The sequence below is a fragment of the Mesitornis unicolor genome, unplaced genomic scaffold, assembly GCF_000695765.1.
Source record: "Mesitornis unicolor isolate BGI_N332 unplaced genomic scaffold, ASM69576v1 scaffold7395, whole genome shotgun sequence".
Taxonomy (NCBI): Eukaryota; Metazoa; Chordata; class Aves; order Mesitornithiformes; family Mesitornithidae; genus Mesitornis; species Mesitornis unicolor.
Genome location: NW_010183460.1, coordinates 19,664 through 39,059, shown reverse-complemented (window position 1 = coordinate 39,059; position 19,396 = coordinate 19,664). Strand labels below are relative to the sequence as shown.

General features: G+C 38.1%; 1 protein-coding gene across 1 annotated transcript in view; it reads right to left on the bottom strand.

Annotated features, from left to right (window-relative positions):
- Window positions 1-19,396, bottom strand: part of ZZEF1 (zinc finger, ZZ-type with EF-hand domain 1) — a gene marked incomplete at its 5' end in the record, with an annotated part of 51,965 nt that overhangs the window by 16,904 nt on the left and 15,665 nt on the right. Inside the window, 23 exons of the mRNA XM_010184145.1 lie at window positions 622-899; window positions 1,324-1,463; window positions 1,952-2,099; window positions 2,689-2,861; window positions 3,949-4,211; window positions 4,715-4,880; window positions 5,093-5,231; window positions 5,499-5,628; window positions 6,245-6,406; window positions 7,248-7,367; window positions 7,915-8,079; window positions 8,722-9,232; window positions 9,827-9,920; window positions 10,761-10,840; window positions 12,447-12,687; window positions 13,071-13,219; window positions 14,726-14,927; window positions 15,544-15,625; window positions 16,241-16,407; window positions 17,066-17,176; window positions 17,263-17,384; window positions 18,338-18,497; window positions 19,104-19,218. Coding sequence (XP_010182447.1) covers window positions 622-899; window positions 1,324-1,463; window positions 1,952-2,099; window positions 2,689-2,861; window positions 3,949-4,211; window positions 4,715-4,880; window positions 5,093-5,231; window positions 5,499-5,628; window positions 6,245-6,406; window positions 7,248-7,367; window positions 7,915-8,079; window positions 8,722-9,232; window positions 9,827-9,920; window positions 10,761-10,840; window positions 12,447-12,687; window positions 13,071-13,219; window positions 14,726-14,927; window positions 15,544-15,625; window positions 16,241-16,407; window positions 17,066-17,176; window positions 17,263-17,384; window positions 18,338-18,497; window positions 19,104-19,218 — 3,918 coding nt within the window. The remainder of the gene's footprint in view (window positions 1-621; window positions 900-1,323; window positions 1,464-1,951; window positions 2,100-2,688; window positions 2,862-3,948; window positions 4,212-4,714; window positions 4,881-5,092; window positions 5,232-5,498; window positions 5,629-6,244; window positions 6,407-7,247; window positions 7,368-7,914; window positions 8,080-8,721; window positions 9,233-9,826; window positions 9,921-10,760; window positions 10,841-12,446; window positions 12,688-13,070; window positions 13,220-14,725; window positions 14,928-15,543; window positions 15,626-16,240; window positions 16,408-17,065; window positions 17,177-17,262; window positions 17,385-18,337; window positions 18,498-19,103; window positions 19,219-19,396) is intronic.

Genomic DNA, 19,396 nt, shown 5'->3' with positions numbered 1-19,396 from the left:
ATGCTTTTCTGTTTATGAAGCTTCCCTGTAAAACATGGCTACAATGAAAAATAACACTGTTGTATTTAACATGCATGACATTAATCTTAGAATGCTTGAGAGCTTTCTCAAGATCTTAAAAATGGAGCACCTGGCCTGCCCTCTTTGCTGTTTCCAGAGCAATTTTACTATACAAAAATCTCTCTCTCTACTACTTTTACACAGAAGGGTCAGACCCAGAACACAGCACTGGTGATGGTGACCACATGACACACTACTCCTTTACTCCTTTCCCAAGTTACACAAGAGGTACGTAACTCAACGGGAGAGTATTAATGTCATAGCAAAAAAATATAGAACTGTATTTTGGTTTTCCTCGAGGTTTCCACACCTTACTTCTCTCAACATAACATCCTATGTAAGTAAATGCAGGAAATTAAGCTACTCTTCCACAGACAGTCTCCTTTGGAAGGAAATAAGAGATTTGCAGTGCAACAGGGGCTGCAGATGCAAAGCCTTTCCCATGATCAGGGCACAGGTTTAATTGACTTTCTGTTAAAAGGCTCTATGCATGAAGCACACATAAAAGAAAATTAGTATTAGTCATCAGAGAGTAACTAATAGGTTTAAATTAAAAAGCACCTGTCTAAACACACAGCTCCCAGGCTGAACAGAAGATGAGTTGTCTTCCAGCCTTCTGGCACCGTAGACCCATCTCCCGCAGCAAACAAATTATGTTTGGCTGAAAGGACTTTAGCCACTGCAGCATCCACTTCTGCAGGCATAAGCCTCAGGATTAACTGGCCCAGAAGTCCCAATGTTAAATGATAAGTTTCATTTAAGTGGCCAGCATTTGAGATTACAACCTGAAACATCAGTGGAAGTATTTGTTCCAAGTTAATCAAAGACATTGTGGAGCCCTATGGAAAAAGAAAAATCTCAGTAAGGTAGGGGAAGAAACAAGAATTTCAGTCAGTCATAGCACATACAAAAATCTTCTGTTCTAACAGGACAAAAGGAGATGAGACACCAGGCTCCTACTTCCGTTGTTGACCTGGCAAGCTGACCTGACATGTAAACCTATGCTGATGATACAAACTTCGCAGATGTCGAACAGCTAAGATAGACTACTTCACAGAGAAATGAAAATTCCCTTCTCTCTCCCCCCACATGAGAACAAACCCTTACATTCCTTAGTCATGTGAAGTGTCTTAAGACATTCTGATTCACATTTTATAACATGTAAGCAACAAGAGCCCATCTCCCTCATTTAATTCGCTATGAATTTAATTCATGTTATTTATGATATCTAAAACTAAACAGATTGAAAGTAAAACAACTAACTGATTTGAAAGGTGGTAACATAGCTGCCAGCAATCCTAAAATCCTCTTCTGAGAGCATTCAGCAAAAACTTGTTCCTGGCTAGGTATTAAAACCTTCTCTGCTTGCTTCTGGGCTGAATCCTCCAAGAGGCAGTCACCTGCTTTTAGATTAAAAAAAAAAGAAGAAAATCCCACAAATGTACATTAAAAATACAATTTTAAAAAGTGATAGCTTAATTTTTATATTTACAATCTAAGGATAAACTCTCTTTTTAAAAAAAAAAGTTATTAGAATTTGAAAAGCAAGTCTTTATAAAAGTATATAAAAGACAGTAAGTAAAGAGATTTACACCATCTATTCAAAACCATAAAGGCCAGTAACAGACTTTAATAGAATAAAACACTTCTGGTTCCAAGAATGGAAGAATTCACAAGCGCTGTGTTAGGACAACAGGCACCATAATCTCTACACATGGATAGGTATCAGTGGAATTCTACTCCCATTTCTAGCATCCTTTAGACTGATTGCCAGGCAGCAGTTGTTCAAAGCAGTACTCCTGACACGTTTTTACACAGCAGAGAGCTCACTTGCATTAAAGACATTTGCAAATACACAAAAATGGACAGGGAAAATGAGAAAATCTTTTACCTGTTGGAGGAACACTATCATCCACAGACGGGTCTGACTCCTGTCTCAAAACAGCTTTCTTTACAAAGACAGCTTTGCTTTCACTTCCTTGTTTTCCTGCTTTACCTTCTGCAGGAGACTGCATCTCATTGTGAGCATCTCCTTTCTCCTGAAAATAAAACAAAGACATTAAAAGATTAAAACAAAGTTTAATACCTGCAGAAACAGCCATGGAAAGAAGCAGTCATCTGCATTTGCCAGTCATCTGCATTTGCCAAACATTTTTCCTCAAATATCAAAACCTTTTATTAGTTAAGAACTTCTTGATGTATACATGTCACAAGCTTCCACATAGTGAAAACACATGTTTCTATTTCACTTCTATCTCCATGCATAAAATTATTACACTGTAATAATACAGGAAACATTACACTGCAGCAAACTCGTTCTCCTACCCAGCAGAGCTAACAACTAGGGGGAATGACAAGTCTTTCAGAAAGAACGTCCTTTGCCTCTTCCCTCCAACGCTTTTGTCAATTACTTGCCCGTAAGAACACAAGGTGATGCCTTCAATTTTGATCAGCTAGATCTAATTAAAAAAATCCAAGCAACAACTGTATCCTTGCTTCCTATGTTTACCTACAAAAGAAATCACTACTATCCATTATTTCAGTTACACATCCAGAATAGGATGTTTAAGCCTCTGAAGATCACACATCTAATTGCTATCAGGGGTTCTATAAAGAATGGGTACTTACATTACAACGCATTAAAAAGCCCGTGCTTGGTTTCTCATCCCTTCCCTTCACTCCTTTATCACCAGTCTGACTTTTTGGAGCACCATCTGTGGAAGGACTGACGGAAACAGTGTCATTCTCTGAGAAGGATTCACCTTCTGGTAGCATGCAGAGGAGAGCTAAATTTTTCAGACCTGAAAGGAAGAAAGGTACAAAAGCCATTTAGCTGATGAGTGGCAAAAAGCAGAACTGAAACGTTTTGAAAGAGAACTGCAAACTTCCCCTCATGCACTTCTTTTGAACATCAACTCTATCAAAAAGATGTTCCCCATCATGTTCACTTCATCATGCAGTTCCAGTAAATAGTAGTAATGGACAGGTGATGACATTTTCCACCACACAAAGACACCATCAAGGTAGAAGTAAATTAATTTTAAAAAGTGTTAGAGATACCTCCCAACAGTGTAAATTATGAAAGGTAAATAAAATTTGTCTTAGCTTTTAATCTTCTGACCACTTAAATATTTCTACAATAAAACTGTACATTAAAAACAAACATGAAACATGGGGGATTGGACTGGATGATCTTTTGAGGTCCCTTCCAATCCCTAACGTTCTGTGATTCTGTGAAATACCAAGTATGCATAAGTACTTGGTGGTGGTGGTATTTCAGTTGTGTTAGAGAGCTGCTCAAAAAACCCACCAGTAAACCTTTCTGAATTTGAGTCTAGAATTTTTGATACATTTGATATAGGTCTCTATCGTATCACCCTATGTTGTGTAGTTGTTCTTAGTTCACAGAAATCCTCATTTCCAGGCAAAGGGACATCATACCCAGCAACTTATCTCATACCACAGATAAAGTTAAAAAAATCTTCCCAAGAGATGCAGAACAAAAAAAAACCACTTTCCACCAAGTTATTTACTTTCCTTCAAGTCCTTCAGTTGTCAGGAACATGTTAGTAACAGAACATGAAGCTACTGATTGATCCCTTTAAAACATCTAAGATGGAAAGAAAAAAAATAAACCAACAGCAAAGAGTTGCCAAGTTGTCTTTAATATTTATGTAAGCAGAAAACTAATTTTCTCAAGCACCCTATTTTCCATGTTCCGATGACCCTGAAGGACATTTGTTCTACATTTACTTTCTACATAAGCAGGCATTCTCAGTGAAGTACACAGTAGCTTCCCCTTTCCTTTGGAAACTTCAAAGTGAGTCATCACAGACTTTTCTGACACTTGCTAGAAACCATTGTTCAGTGAAGGAGGAGCTGACTCACCTTTTCCGTGCTGTGCTTTCATCAAGCAGTCTCCGATGAGCTGTATGCACTGCTGTTGCAGAACTCTGGCATGACTGAGGACCTGTGAATCCAGTTTCTCTCCTTCTACTTCCTCCCCATTTGCCAGATCTGCACTGTATAGAGTCAAAGCTGCAAACAACAGCCAGGAATAATTGTGGACATACGGCTGGATGAGCCTCTGTCGGTCACTGATGCGAATGGTCACCATCGGATACACGGTGATGCTGTGAGTGGGCAAGTGACTGAAAGAAGAAGGTACATAATACTGAAATGCAGCCACTTTCTTGCTAAGCAATGTCGTTAGTTACACACGACACTTTTACAGGAAACTATAAAAAACCCAACACACTGCAGAGTTTCAAACTGTAGACCTGTTTGGTTTGGTTTGGTTTTTTTAAGATCTTTGGTGTCAATCACTGAAACCTGTCATCTAACCACGGCCCTGCTCATTCCTTCTACCCTACCACTTGGGGTTTATAATTCTCCTCCTGCAACTTTCACAGCCATGGCTAGAAAACAACTCCTACTAAGTTACTTCAGAGGTTGGGGCAGGTTTCCAAACGGCAGAAATTTTTGCTGAACTGGTCCTATATTTGCTACGTTTCTCCGAGGGACACCAACTAAGTATTCTGATGTCAGACACAACCTTGTAGAAAGCCGTGTGAGAACGACTGACCGTACTTGGTTGCTAATTAACGCTTTTCTGCCAAGTGAAGCAGGGAAAACAAAATCACGTATTTAGTACCTGTCAGAGTATTTCTTTGCAGAATAGCATCCATAGCAAAGGTCAAAGTCATCACACACATTGCAGTTCATTCTGCGACCTATGATAACTCCTTGACAGTGATCACAGGCATACTCCATGTTAACCATTTCATGGTCATCCTCATGTCCTTCGGGTTTAACTCCACCTGTTAAGAAATACTTTAAGATTTCCCTGTAAATCTCTTTTGATAAAGGATCTTTCTTAATTTCAAGTTCACATTCAGATTAGGAAGAAAAAAATGCAACATTTCTAAAATATCCAGAAGAAAAGCATTTCACTTTATTTTATGTATCGTTTAGAAAACACCATTTTGCCTTTGAGCATAGGGTTTTGAATGGTTTTTTAATTGATTCTTACCAAGAAAGCAAGTTTTACATAGATCCATGTCACTGCATTGCAGACAGCGGTAGCGATGCCACGGTGCAATTTCATCACAGCCATCGCAGGATATGTCCACATTTAACAGGTCACAGTAACGAGCAACAAACATGTGCATCTAGAGAATAAATGGAGATAATTTACTTCAGCATTATTCTATGACTTTGATTTTATGACTTTTTGTTCTGCATAAAGCAGAACATTTCCTCTGTCAAAAAAGGATGAGGATCTTTTAATAATTTTAGACTTCTAAAGGCCTACAGAGAGCCAGGGATCCAACTCACGAAAAATCAGTTTAAGCCAGATTCCCTTCTCTCTAATAGGAGGCTTTTAAAAGTCTCCTATTTACCCCTTTCGCACATAAATAAGCAAATCATGAGGTCACCTTTCTCTGCTTCTCTGGATCAGCTTGAGCTATCTTTTCATACCAGGTCTCAAACATTACATCCTGACATTCATCCATCCACTCACAGTTTTGCTTGTAGTCTGCAATTTCATCTTCTTCACTCCACTGACTAAAAGAAAAGCAAGCTCAAAATTAAGTTTGAATGCAATCAGGCTCCCTTCTAATATAACTTGGGATACTTTTTTTTAACGAACAAAGTGCTATGACGTGGTAATATAAACAACTGTGGGAAGTCCAGTTCACTTGATTAATAAAGGACCACATAGACAACTGACTCTTGCCTCTGTAAGAAGTTTTTAAACATATATACAGACCATACTGCAAAATCAGAAAAATCTACACTTACAAAACTGGTAAGGCTGTCAGACCAGATGAGACATTTTAAAGCTTTTTGGCCTTCATATTTGCTCATGTGTAAGAAGTACAACAACTACAAAAATTGTAGCATGCAGGTTGATGTTCATCAAGACAAGAAACAGCATTATTTACCTCCTGCTACACTGCTAAACAACTGAGATATTCCAGCAGTAATCAGCCTCAAGCTAAAATTGTAATAGTTTTTTGCATTAGTAATGCTGCAAAAAGTTAAAATACTGGTCAGAATTATGCCATACTTGTTAATAGTACTTCTACTGCTTGTTCCAGCACAAAGTTCAGGAGCCTTTATTGGTAAAGATGGTATCAATAGTTAGCACTATGTGAAAGTGGCTTTCCTCCTGACTCACCAAATGACACTGTCATGAATACTTATGTTTTCTTGTGATGTAGTCATAAGAAGATGCGGTAACTGAATCTCAACAAAGAAGGAAAGATCGTTTGGTTCCCAACTCATATCCAAAAGGTGAAGGAGAGTTGTCTGCACACATGATAAGGCAGGAAGCAATGACCTAAATAAAAACACAAGACAATAAAACAAGACAGCTCTAACCTAAAGATGAAATAGCATATTTGGGGAGCAAGGGTGGTCAATCACTGTAAATTAATTTCCAGGCTCTACTCTGCATTAATTAACTATGTGGCAGAAACTCAGGTTTACTAATGGATAAACTTACAAAATTTAGCAAGAAGCATAGCCAATACAATTTGAAATAAAGATGCTATCCTCTATGGACCCAGTGGAAACAGAGCTGCTACTATAGCCTGAGCATTAGCAAACGGGTTTGTCTCTTCTCTGCAGTACATTTTCTTGAGGAACTTGTTCTCTTTGAAACTTTTGCCATGCTCAGTTGAAACTGGACAAAGGATTTGGATGTTATTAGCAGGGAGATAGGCATTATAAGTCAAAATCCTTGTTTCTTTAGGTTATCTGGCTATAAATCCCAACAATTCTAACTAGAATGTTACCAAAACATGAGCTTTAACACTAAATGATGGTTGCAGAATGGCAGTCTTTATTGTGGCATTACTCTTGCCAAAGCATTCCACAATAAATTCGCTATTTCTAGTATTTTATTGCTAAGCTCCAGAAACACACTGCAGAATTGTAACTACAGAATGCAGTAAGTCACGGTCTCAACATTGATAAACTTATTGTGCTTTCCTGCACAGTATTAATAAAAAGGTAACTTGGCATTTTTGATCACAAGAACAAGGTCCCTTATTTAGTTCTACAAATAATGTGAAGTATAGTCAAACTTAAGATATTAAACAATAAACAACAAATTACATGTTGAGGAAGAACAGAAAAAAAATAAATCTCACACAAGTACTGCAAGCAAGGTACTGTACCTGTCATTAATAGTACTAAATCCCTTCACAGAATTTACCAGGAACAAAACAAGTTCATAGTAGGACTCTCGAATCTCCTTCTGCAGCTCAGCTCCACAGCCTTCCAAGTTTCCAAAGTAGCTAGAAATTGAGGACTCAGTTTAGTAGGCTAGTATTCACTGCTTCATTTTAGGTAGCACACTTTCTGCAAATTTTAGAAATGGGCGATTTTCTAAACGCTCCCCACAAGCGGGAAGGATATCAGTTTTGTTTAAAACACAGTCTGCCACTTTGAAAGAAAAAGAAAATAATCTCATACCAGAAATCAGGAGTTAAGAGACAAAACAGGCACAGAGGGAAAAAAAAGCAGTAACTGAAGACTCTACAACAATTTTGAGTTTGTTGTGATCTAGTTGGAACTGTAAAGATGTGATTCAACCACATGATACCTACTGGCATGAATAGCTGCACCACGAAGCCCGACTTGAAAATTATATTTATTTTCTTTTAAATTAAGCATGCAAGATATGCATAGTAGCATAAAAACTAATCCTCAGGTCACTTTTTTTTTTATCCATATGGATTACAAAGCAGTAACTTCATATTGGTTTCAATTTACATGACTGGGAGAACACAAGGACTAAGACACATGGCTGAAACTTGTCTAATAACAGCAATTATTACTTACTTTGTAAAATCTTTCTGACAGGCTAGAAGTTCTAAGAGAAAAAGTACACACGGTGGATGAAAACAGTGTGGCTGCCCAAGCGAGTCCAGGCACTGGCGGATTGTCTTGAGCACGTCCATAATACTCTGCCCTTGGGATTTTCTCAAAGCAAGAACCTTTAAAACACTAAAAAGAGCAAAAAACACCTAGGAGGACTTCAAAACATTGTGCTTAAAATAATCCAAATAAATCACAACTCGAAGTACTTGACCAGTTAAACAAGAGTTTGGTATCTAAATTTTCAATTGTATTTCAGCAGTGGTTATTGCAGTTGCAGTGAGTGACAAAGCTTCTACCAGAATTCAGCACTTCCTCCACCACTCCAAGTTTCAGTCAGAAACTAGGAACTGGAAATCTCTCTTCTGATTTACATTTTCAGAATATCAAGTAATTTAACAAGAGATGCAACTACTCTCTATTTGGTATCAAGGATTTCTAGTACTGCTACATTATGTCTTTGCCGTCTGCAGATAAGAAGCAAAACGCCACAGCAATCAGATCTCAGGAAACAAGACAAGAAACAGCCAAGTAATGGTTTTCATGTTCTGAAGCTTTATGTGATAGAAGTGAATAAAAGGAAATAATACTCTCTACGAGCCCCTACGTGGTGGTGAATAACTGAAGTCTGATACATAAATCTGACAACTATTTACGTACAAAAAATATTTTCAATGCTATCTTGCAGCTAAAGGATGTTTTATTCCATCTGAAGAGGTGTGAAAACAAGTTTCTGTATTTTAGAGTTAGCAACATTTTCAATTTGCTTACCTTTCATCTGAAATGAACTGATCCTTAATAAAGTCTAATATGTTTTTCAATATAGGATATTTCTCCTTCACAGTAGGCACAGTTTTTGGCTCTTCCATTGATCTGAAGGACAGGAGCCTCAGCCTTCCACGGCTGAACTGAGATTTTCGTGTAGGAGTAGAAGGAGGTGATGATACATCATCTTGCTGTGGAACTGCATTCTCAGCAGGCTTACTATGAAACGCAGATGCTTCTGTTTGGAGGGGGTCAGGAACTGGTTTAGTCTTCATTTCAGATTGTGCCATTTGCCCCTCCTCTTTTGAAACAGGCTGAGTTACTCCATTGGAAGACAGTGAGTGTGCTGCCTGGAAGTCTGTGACCACAACAGAACCTTTTCTTCGGCATTTATCACTGTACTGTTGGATATCAGCAACATCTTGGGCTTCCAAACTGTCTGAAGTAGAATCTTTCCTCTTCGCTCTCACGGGTAAAAAATTCAGTAACAAAAGGCTCTTTTGGATACAAAGTTTTGCTGTAGCATAAAAATTGGAAGAGTTAAAATCTAAACAATAGAGCACCAAACTTGTTATCTTCTGCTTATGAAGAAAGTGATTTATCTTGTTTCTTCTGAGCCAAGACAACTAGAAAATACTGTTTTTCTTATTATATTCATCACAACACTACCAGTTACTTAATTCTAGATTTCCAAATGCTAAATTTGAATAAATTGGAATAATCACACACACATGATTTGAATAATAACATGAAGCACACAGTAGTCAATGAGAGCTCATTTTCTACTTGTAACAGTCAGCTGCCAATCTAACATCAGTTAATTGTGATAACAACTATCTATAGAAATAGATGAATGTAAGTTCAGAATCAAGTGACCCAAGTAAGAGGTTGTTCCCTGTAGAAATTTCTCATGTACTGTTTTCTGCAAAGAACAGCAGAACACAATCCTAGACAGTTCACATAATATACACTAGTTTCTCTCTTAAGGTACTAAAAAGTAACCCCAGTTCCTAACTTAACCTTTTCCAGTAAAAATAAAATTGAAACTTTACAAGGCAATGCTTTACTAAACTTCCTGCAATGATTGTACATTTGGAAAGGCAACACTTACCAAGAGTTTCTGGGTTCACCTCGCTTGCTTCTGTGTTCTGCGTCTCCTCAGTATCACTTGCCCTACTCATCAGGGATTTCTGCTTCATTTCCAACTGTAGACAGAATGTTAAAATAGTTAAAATATGAATCCCTCTGTATATCTACACAGCAAGGCAGCATTAAAGCTGCAGCTGTATAGCATTAAAGGAATTTTATCTCAGGAACAGATGACAGAATTTACTATTCCCTACTGCAGAACAAAACACCCAGTAGACTAAGCACAAGATACTAGCACAGCTAATTTGGCCAACCTCCATCTGAAGGGCTCACGAGAGCAGCAGAAAAGCAGACTGAACTCAGTAGACTGAATTAGCTGTTCTCAAAGGCCACGCAGTTGCTAACAGTTACAGTCTCCTGCCGCCCAGTGAAATCCAAGTGCATTTTGACTCTGCAGTGGCAGGTGATAATGCAGACACCTCTCACCAGGTTGTGAGCTGATGACACCAGCTCTTGACGTAAGGCTTACGTTTCAAGGAAAATTATGTGCAAAAAACACATTCTCAACTGCAGCCACAATTATTTCATTTTCTGTTACCACTGCTTTAGCCTGAGAATGACATTTAAGACAGATTTCTTTCTATGCTATACCTCAAAAGGTGTACTTAACACCACATATTCCTGCTGAACAATAATACAAATACAACTGATTTTGAGTCAAATTCAGTCCTAAATACTCATGAATTGCACATCTGGGGCTGGGGGAAGGAAGGGAGTGTAAGAATGCATTTATGTGTTTAAGTGCAAAGTTTAGAAGTGAATATATGTTCCTCCTAAGTGAAAATAGTCGACCTAGAATCACTGAAGGAAAACACAGTTCCACCCTACTCCTTAACACTGCATTGTAAAATATTAAGGTAAATTACATCAATTGTTATCCTCCTAAGTGATCTTACCATCCATATTCTAATTGAATCAGCCAGGGAATATACTTGTGCAAACTCATCACTCAAAGGTACCTTGCCTCCACTGTTGACTGCAAATAAGAGAAGGAAAAGAAAAGGAAAAAAAAAGAAAAAAAGGAAAAAGAAAATTAAAAAAGGAAAAAAAGTAAGAGAAAAAAAGAGAAAAAAAAAGAAGAGTTCTGTTTATTTACAGCTCCATTTTTATAAAACTTGACTACTTAACTAAAATCACGCTAGAGCCTTCCCTTCATCTCTCAGTCAACACTAGGAATTATGACTGTAAGAAAAACAGGGAATAGAATCTGCCAACTTTCATACTTCTTAAATACATAAACTTTGCCTTGACAGAGTTATTTGCAATGTTAAATTATGAATATCTTTCTTGTCTCTTCCCAGAATTGATGCTTGCAGTCATGGAAAATAAAAACCTCTCCCTATACATGCAAATACGACTAGTGCAAACTGGTATCAGAATAATCAAGAAATGCTTAATATTAACTTAAAGCTCTATAGATGTATTTAGTTATCAATTTTTTCCCCTTTTGTTTTATGCTACCCATTTGTGGAATTGATTTTCAAGATTAATTTACAAAAATTAAAGATCTGACAAAACAGTTTCCATCAGAACTGGCCTGACAACAGCTATGGAGAAAAGGACATTCCTGTTCAAGGTCTTCCCTCTCTCATTCCACATTTTTTTCTCCTCCTTCTTTTCAGCACCACTTGTACGTACTTCCCATGGCATAGATGAACACGGGTGCTGAAATTAGTCTGCCCCAGCAAGACCAACAGGTGAAGCTATTAACGTAACAGTAGGATGGATATCTTACCCACTCAGTGCTATTCTCCTGAGCTACCACAGTTTTCAGTCTTACTCAGAAAATTAGACAAGATGACTAAAGGCAACAGCCACTTTAGTCATCATGTCAGTCAATCATTTTTACCCATAACTTTATTGCTCAAAATGTAAGATGTTTAGCTTCAAAACTGTGACAGAAAGTGAAAGCCTAAAATGAAACCCTTCAAAACCACGTAACACCTTATCATTCCATACTTCACACATATCAATAAGCTTAATGGAAGGATGGTGTAAGTGCAAGATTTGTTCATTTTACCTACTGAAAACACACAAATTGTAATACAACAAACATTATACAAGTATAAATCAAAACGTTACCTTAAAAAAAATTAAAATTATATATTTTGAGGATGCAAAGTTTAGCTTCCACAGCTTAACACTGTGCGAGGTAACTCACACCTCCTCCACTCCCAGCATTTAAAAACATATATAAGTTGGTGCCAGCTTTTTAGAAAAGATACAAATGAGAGTGGAAAATAATATAGGAACCTCTCACCACTGGGAGCCACCTTCTTCTGAACTAAAAGCCCAGAGGACACCACTACTCTCTCTGAGTATATTCCTATAATAAGGCTTAGTCGGTAGTTTATGGTGGGTATTAATATTTGGACAGAGCTTTGAAGATAAAAGTATATATTAATAAAAAATAAACACTCTAGAAATAAGGCTTACCTAGTCTGATGACTTGTTTACCCAGAACTTCATTTTTAAAATTGTCACACTAAACTGATTTTTCAAAGTTTATAAACTGAAGTATTAAGACAGCCTCTTACAAGTTTTAAGTCTCTGTTATTAAGATAGTCTAATATTAGAGTTACCATATTTTTGAAGCTTCTCATATAACTCTGGAGTGAGATACACCAAAGCAGCAAATGTTGAGTTCACAGCTTGATCAACAGTAGAACCAGCAACTGTATCTGTCTTTGGGGTCTGTTTTTTACATGCCTGAGTAAGTCCTTTGAAAAGTTCAGATTTTTGCCCACTGAAATCCTGGGCAGGATCTGATTTCGCAAAGTCGATGAGAAAGTTACGGCAGTCATCTTGGTGAGAGCTCCTACCCTGGAAAGATTGATAGAAAACATTTACTTTAATATTATCTGAAAAACCATTGCAGCTTATTTCTACAATTAAGTCAACCTGCAGTGTAACTACTGGAGTTGAGCAACCTGGGCTAATGAAAGATGTCCTTGCCTGGGGAGGAGTGAGGGAATTAGATGATTTTTAAGGTCCCTCTCAATCATTCTATGACTATGAAAACAGAAACTAATAACGGGTGCAGAACAATGCTTTCTTTCCTCCTTGATATTTGAATTAAACAGCACAAGTGATGACAACTTCAGCACAACAGCATATGCTTAAGAATGTATCAACACTTAAGTCTAAACAAAGCTGTGATATACAGGGATATCATGGCAATGAAGCAGAAGCAGTGGTGCAAGTACCTCTTTTTTATCTTGGTGCAGTCTAGTGCTTTGGCTGGCTCCCAGGAGTGCCTCAGGACACATCTGATGCCTGAAGACAGGTTTCCACAGAGGAGAATTAAGAACTGACGTTACTTTCAAAGGAGGCAAGTCTGCTTCACTACCTAATTCTGCAAGAAATTCCAAACAGACACTTCAGTTACTAAGTATTTTTGTTAATTTTTATAGATTAATAAAAATAGTAAGTGTTAAACATCCAGTAGGGGAAAAAAAAGGTAATGCAAATAGACTGAACAATTAATTGAACAACTTTGTCTAACTTCTGTTTCTCTGATGTGCCGCAGAAAACTGATGTACTCTTTCTTTAACAATAGAATCAATACCTGCAGGGCCACAAAGATGATGGAGGGAGTGGAGCATCTCCCTTCTGAGGAGCGGCTGAGGGAGCTGGGTCTCCAGCTTGGAGCTTGGAGCAGAGGAGACTGAGGGGTGACCTCATTCATGTTGATAAATTTGTAAAGGGCGAGTGTCAGGAGGAAGGAGCCAGGCTCTGCTCTGTGATCTCCAATGACAGGACAAGGGGCAATGGGTTTCAAGGTCCCTTCCAACTCCTAATATTCTGTGATTTGCTATATGTAAGCATGCTCATATTAAGAAAGGAAGAAAATGTTCTATGAAAACAACACTTCAATTAGTTCTCCAAATTCTCTGCTTAATTTTCCAAAGTAAGTACTGATCACCTGATTGTTTAATTTATCCAAAGTGGTGAATGAATTCAGAATTAGGACAAGGGGCAATGGGTGCAAGCTGGAGCATAGGAGGTTCAATCTGAACATGCGGAAAAGCTTTCTCACTGTGAGGGTGCCAGAGCACTGGACAGGCTGCCCAGAGAGGTTGTGGAGTCTCCTTCTCTGCAGACATTCAAAACCCGCCTGGCCGTGTTCCTGTGTGACCTGGTCTGGTGATCCTGCTCTGGCAGGGGTTGGACTGGATGAGCTTTCAAGGTCCCTTCCTAATATTCTGTGATTCTGTGTGATTTTGTGATAGAAGTGTTCTGGTTTTGAAATTAAAGAATAAGCAACTCTCTTTTTGTTGGATTTTTTTTCTCTTATGGCATCGTTCTCATTTTTTTATTTTACTTATCTTCAGTGGCTCAAATCCAAATTCCAATTCCTAACTTCTGGAATTATCCAAACTTAACTTGTGAACTCAAATTTAAATAAATACCAAATGCACATATGAAACTTTTAAAATAATTTGTGTTCTAAGCTCAGTAGTTTTTTTCGTCTGCAGGCTCCACCAATATGGGGACTGGGGAATTATTTTAAAAGGAAAAAAAGAACAGGAAGAACAGAAAATTGGGCAAACTCTGGTATTATTTCATCAATGTAATTCAGCTTAGTATGATTATGTCCAAGTGTCCATATCTTCCTAACATTGGCTTCCAAATATTAGAGAAAGCAGTGATCTCTGTGACATCCTCAGAGCAGTCCCACAGAACAGCAGCCAAGCTTGTCACAAAGATGGGTCCAGCTCAGTGACCAAACTTTGTTAAGTCTTCCATCTTCAGAGAAATACAGAAGGAACTTCATTTTCAAAGGGGTTTCGAAACATAAGGTCCTTGTATCTCTGCTTTATAGGGCATCACAACTTCTGTAGCCATTAAATGCACTCACCTCGTAGAGATTTCAGCGCCATACTTCGGGAAGCCAAGCGCCCCATCAACCGGGATACAAGAAGCTGTAAATCCAAGCCCCAAGAAACGGCAACATCTGGTAGGCCATAAGCAGTGACGGAAAACTTGTAGCCCCACTCATTATTACTGCTGTCAGAGTGAAAGAGAAACTGCAGCCGTGGGCCAGCCTTAAAGGTCACTTTCTACAGAGCAACAAAACAGTCATTTTGCCAAATGTACATGACAGGAAGACGTTTCAGGGTAATGAATTTCCTTCAGCAACTGTGGCTTTTCAGTATTATGTTCTGTCCATAACAGATCTATTTTCCCCCACCATCTGAATGAGAACTAATTCTATACCCACAATACTATGCAGATAAAATCTCCATTCAACAGCTTAATAAGAAACTACATAGTTGATTGCGCTTTAGAAGTCAGAGCCATAAAACAAAGGAGAAGCAACCCATGTGAGTGCTATTGAAGAAAGAGAGTAGCTGCAGGAACCATTATACTTGTCTTGCAATGTAACAAATCGTGAGGGCAGAGTGTCACCCAGTAAGTTCTACCCATGTAGTTACTGGCAGTTAAACATGATTATTACTTTTCATTTTGCCTGACTGTTCCTTCGATAACAGCAACAAAGAGGGATTCTTTACTCATTCACTCCTTTTACTTGTATCACTGCAGACTTCTGTCCCCACCTCCTGCCACACACGCATGGAAGCACACATGCTTTTAGACAATAGCTTTTCCACAACAATCATAAGAATTTCTTAAGATTGGATGTACCATGTGGTTCAGAATTTTAAAGGTGCTCACCTTAGGCCACTTCTCAGTGCCAACCTTTGTATCGTAACGAGTTTTTGCACCTCTGGAATCCGTAAACTCCAGGTAATCATACCTGTGAAAATTGCAATTCATTACTTCCAAATTTACTTTTTAGGTTTTTGGGGAAATTATTTGCTTTTGGATTTTCCTAAGTGCTGCATCTCAGAGCACCCTGTCACTTCTCTCTGAGCCACACCTACGTTGCTTCACGTGACCGCTAAGGAATTTACTTCATGGTTCAATGCAATAGGCCCAGCAAACACAGATCTGCTTTCCTGCAGAACTTTCCCAATCCTTCAGAATTGGTAACGGGCACTAATTTTAACATCTGACATATGCCTTAATGAAACAGTAGCTTGATATGCTACCTAGAGAAACCAAGCCAATAGTTTTGTCTAAAAAGGGCAAAATATATACCTCAACCACAAACTGTGGTGGTCACAGCATTATTACAAAACAGATCAAGGCCAAATGAAGCCAAATTCAGACGAAGAGCATGACTGTACATTTGCCAGAAGTGGCTTTAAGGGAGAAGCCATCCAAAATAACTCATTGTATATTACACAGGACAATGAGGAAATTGAAACAGTATGCTTGGGAGAGCAAGAACTATTCCTTGCACACTGAAACATGAATTGTGCCTCTGCAAATAAATATTGGAATCTAACACAGCACAAGATTAAAATACCTCCTTTCAGTTTCACATTTTTCATCAAATTCCACCTCAAAGTAAGATGCTCCATGACATAGGAAGACTGAGACCTCATGGCAATTATTTTCATAGTTATGAGGTGATTCCATTGTCCATGTTCGCAATACTACAGGCTGTTCTTGCTGCCAGCTTTCCATTTCCATCTGTAGAACAAAAATGTAATGTTGAGGTACAAATATAAAGCATTTAAAAAACAACCCAACCCACACCACATCTTTGTGCCTCTACTTTCAAGTTGCCAGATGTACACATAATGTGGCATTTAAAAGGCTATCAGCATTGATTTACACCTGAACTAGGTACAAAGACACCCTTGATAAACACGGTAAGAAAGCACTTCTAAAGCAAACTTCATCTAGTCCACTAGAGGAGGAGACAGTCTCACCCCAGAAGTGCCTAAAAGGCTCCAATGGTATCAAAAGGAAAGGCTGGATGACTAATGTAGATTTCAACACCTACATTACAGACATCCAGACTTCATTTGCATCACCACAAGCAACGAAGCTAAAAATGTTAAGCATGTACTATTTTTATTTTCCTCTTCATCCTCAGAATCCCTCCTTCCTATCTACCCTCTAGGCTTCTTATTCCAGTTGCCTTTCTGGTGACTTTGCTCGTCATCTACATCAGTACAAATACGTTTCTAGTTCTTCACTCAATATTTCATTACACATCCCATGCTTTAGCAGCTTTCCAGCTCCTTTCAAATGCTCACCAATAGAACCACCTGAGTTTTCTACTACTTTCTTGCAATTTTGCTTTTGCTTCACTGTACTTAATAGTGCTTGTATCTTTAGTTACCTTATGAGGCTCACTGCAAAGGCTCTTCAGTGGTTCTATCAAAGTGCTGAATCCCTGTAGCAGAGTACAGTATGGAATGTCTAAAGTGCAAAAATCCAACAGGAAAATGACCTAGGAGAAAACACAGGTCTCATGAAAAGTTGTGGAACCACAGTCACATTACCCAGGAATAGTAGAAAAATCCCACGTTCACTTACCAGCTGACGAGTTGCCATAGCAAAGACAGAGTTACTTATTTTTTCTACTATTGTTCTGCCACTGTATTGAGATAAAAGTGACTGCAAAATCGTTCTGATATTTGACAGGAACTGGCCCACATCTAAAGAGAAAAAAAACCCTTAGTAGCCACCATATGGATTTGCTACCACAACCTGCTTTATCAAACACTTAAGTGCATGGTGATGTGCATAAGACAGACGGCAGGAAAGGCATCTGCTGTTCCAAGACAGTGACATTCAAGAGTAAAAACAGTTTAGAGAAGTTTTCTGTGATATTTCTATTGTGGAAACAAGTCATGCTTATCAATGCTGTATCAAGGAAAAAAAAAGAAAAAAAACGAAGAAAGAAAAGAAAAAGAAGCGATGAGTAATTTAATCCAAACCTCCAAGATCGTTTCAACAATCTCAGTGTATCAATTAGCCTCCTCTCTGTGTAAACTTATGTGCAGCTTAAGTAACAAATGAGGCTAGTGATTTTTTAGCTGTAGCCCTATTCAATTTTAAAATGTAGGACAGGAACACAACAAACTTATTTACAAGCAAATAACACAAATATGAAGTAATTTTACATAAAATTACATCTCCATTAAATACTTGGTCCAATTAACTACTCAGTACTGAGCTGCTGCATTAAAAAAATGCTGTAGCAAAACACCCCTTAGAAGCATCCAGCTTCTTAAATTCCTTTCTTCTTGCTATTACAAGCATCTAGGAAAACATGTACCACCACACAGGAGCTTATCCAAATAAGGGAAATTTAAATAATCCAAAATTTTAAAATGAAAGTCTGTAACATTTTTCCAGTATTTGACACCCAAAACTTACTGAAATGCTTTCTGAAGATTGTCCCAACATAAAATTATTGGTACAGTTAAAATTCTGAATGCTCAATATGCCTACAAACCCCTTCCTAGAGACATTAGAAATGCAACAACAGTCCTGAGTATGCCTCAGGCAACCACTGCTGCACACTTATTATACTGAAATCGGTAAAGTCACATTTTAAAGTCCTGTATTACACCATTACAATTCTGTATTCAATCTCAGCACTTACAGTTTTTAAGTATTTCTACAGCAAGATCCTTCGTTGAATTATCGCTACCCTTAAGTTGCAGGTAGCACCATGAAAGGAGGCTACCTTGAACAGACCAGAATAAGGAAGACAAGACTGTGCCACTCTCTTGCTGTGCGACATCCAGCATCATCATTTCACACTGAAAAACAAAGAACGTAACAAAAGGATATCCTCTGCTGCTGCAGAATGACACACAACCTGTACTAAGTAAACTGTGATGGACATTATCATCCCACTCACCCCACAGAAAAGATTAAATGCAACTGACAAGCAGCCTGTAATGTCAGGAAGCAACTAATGTACTTGTTTTGACAAATCATAATCTGAAGTAAGAATAGCTACATATGAGTCGATCTATGTTCTCAGCACATTTTTTCTGCTTATATAAATAACCCTACTCCATTTACACCTCCTTAGTGGCATGACCAATTCTAACTTCTCAATATGGGATGATTACTTCTGATTCCTAGTGTTGGTAGGGTGTCATAAAGTCTTTTCAACACAATGGAAAAATACATCATCTTACACATTACTTACTCTACTATTATGAAATTTTAATGCTTAAAGGAAAATACTTCAACTCGTTGGGAAACCTAATCCTACAGACTTGAATAGCCATAGGTAGTTTTATTCAGAAGGACAGGAAAGCTGGCTCTTTAGCATGCATCTCAGGCATGCAGCTTGTGTTTGAAGGCATACAGAAACCACAGCAAAGAAGCAGGATGAACAGCGCAAGGACAGATACCTCTCTTGCTGCCACGAGCAGAAGGGTATTCATGACTGATAGTACTTCACTTATGTCAAAATTTGCAGAAACTCCCTTCTCTGGTAATAACAGCAGTCCACCTGGATCTTGATCACTACAAAACAAAGATCTTCTTCATAACCAACAACAAGCAGCACAGTTCCAAAACACAAATTTAGCTACCCTTGTGCCAATCTGTAGTGGTTCCACTGCATAATTAATATGAAAATCAAAAGTTTGGGTTCTGATGACTCCAGATGGATTAAATCAATACCAACAGTCACCATGGACAA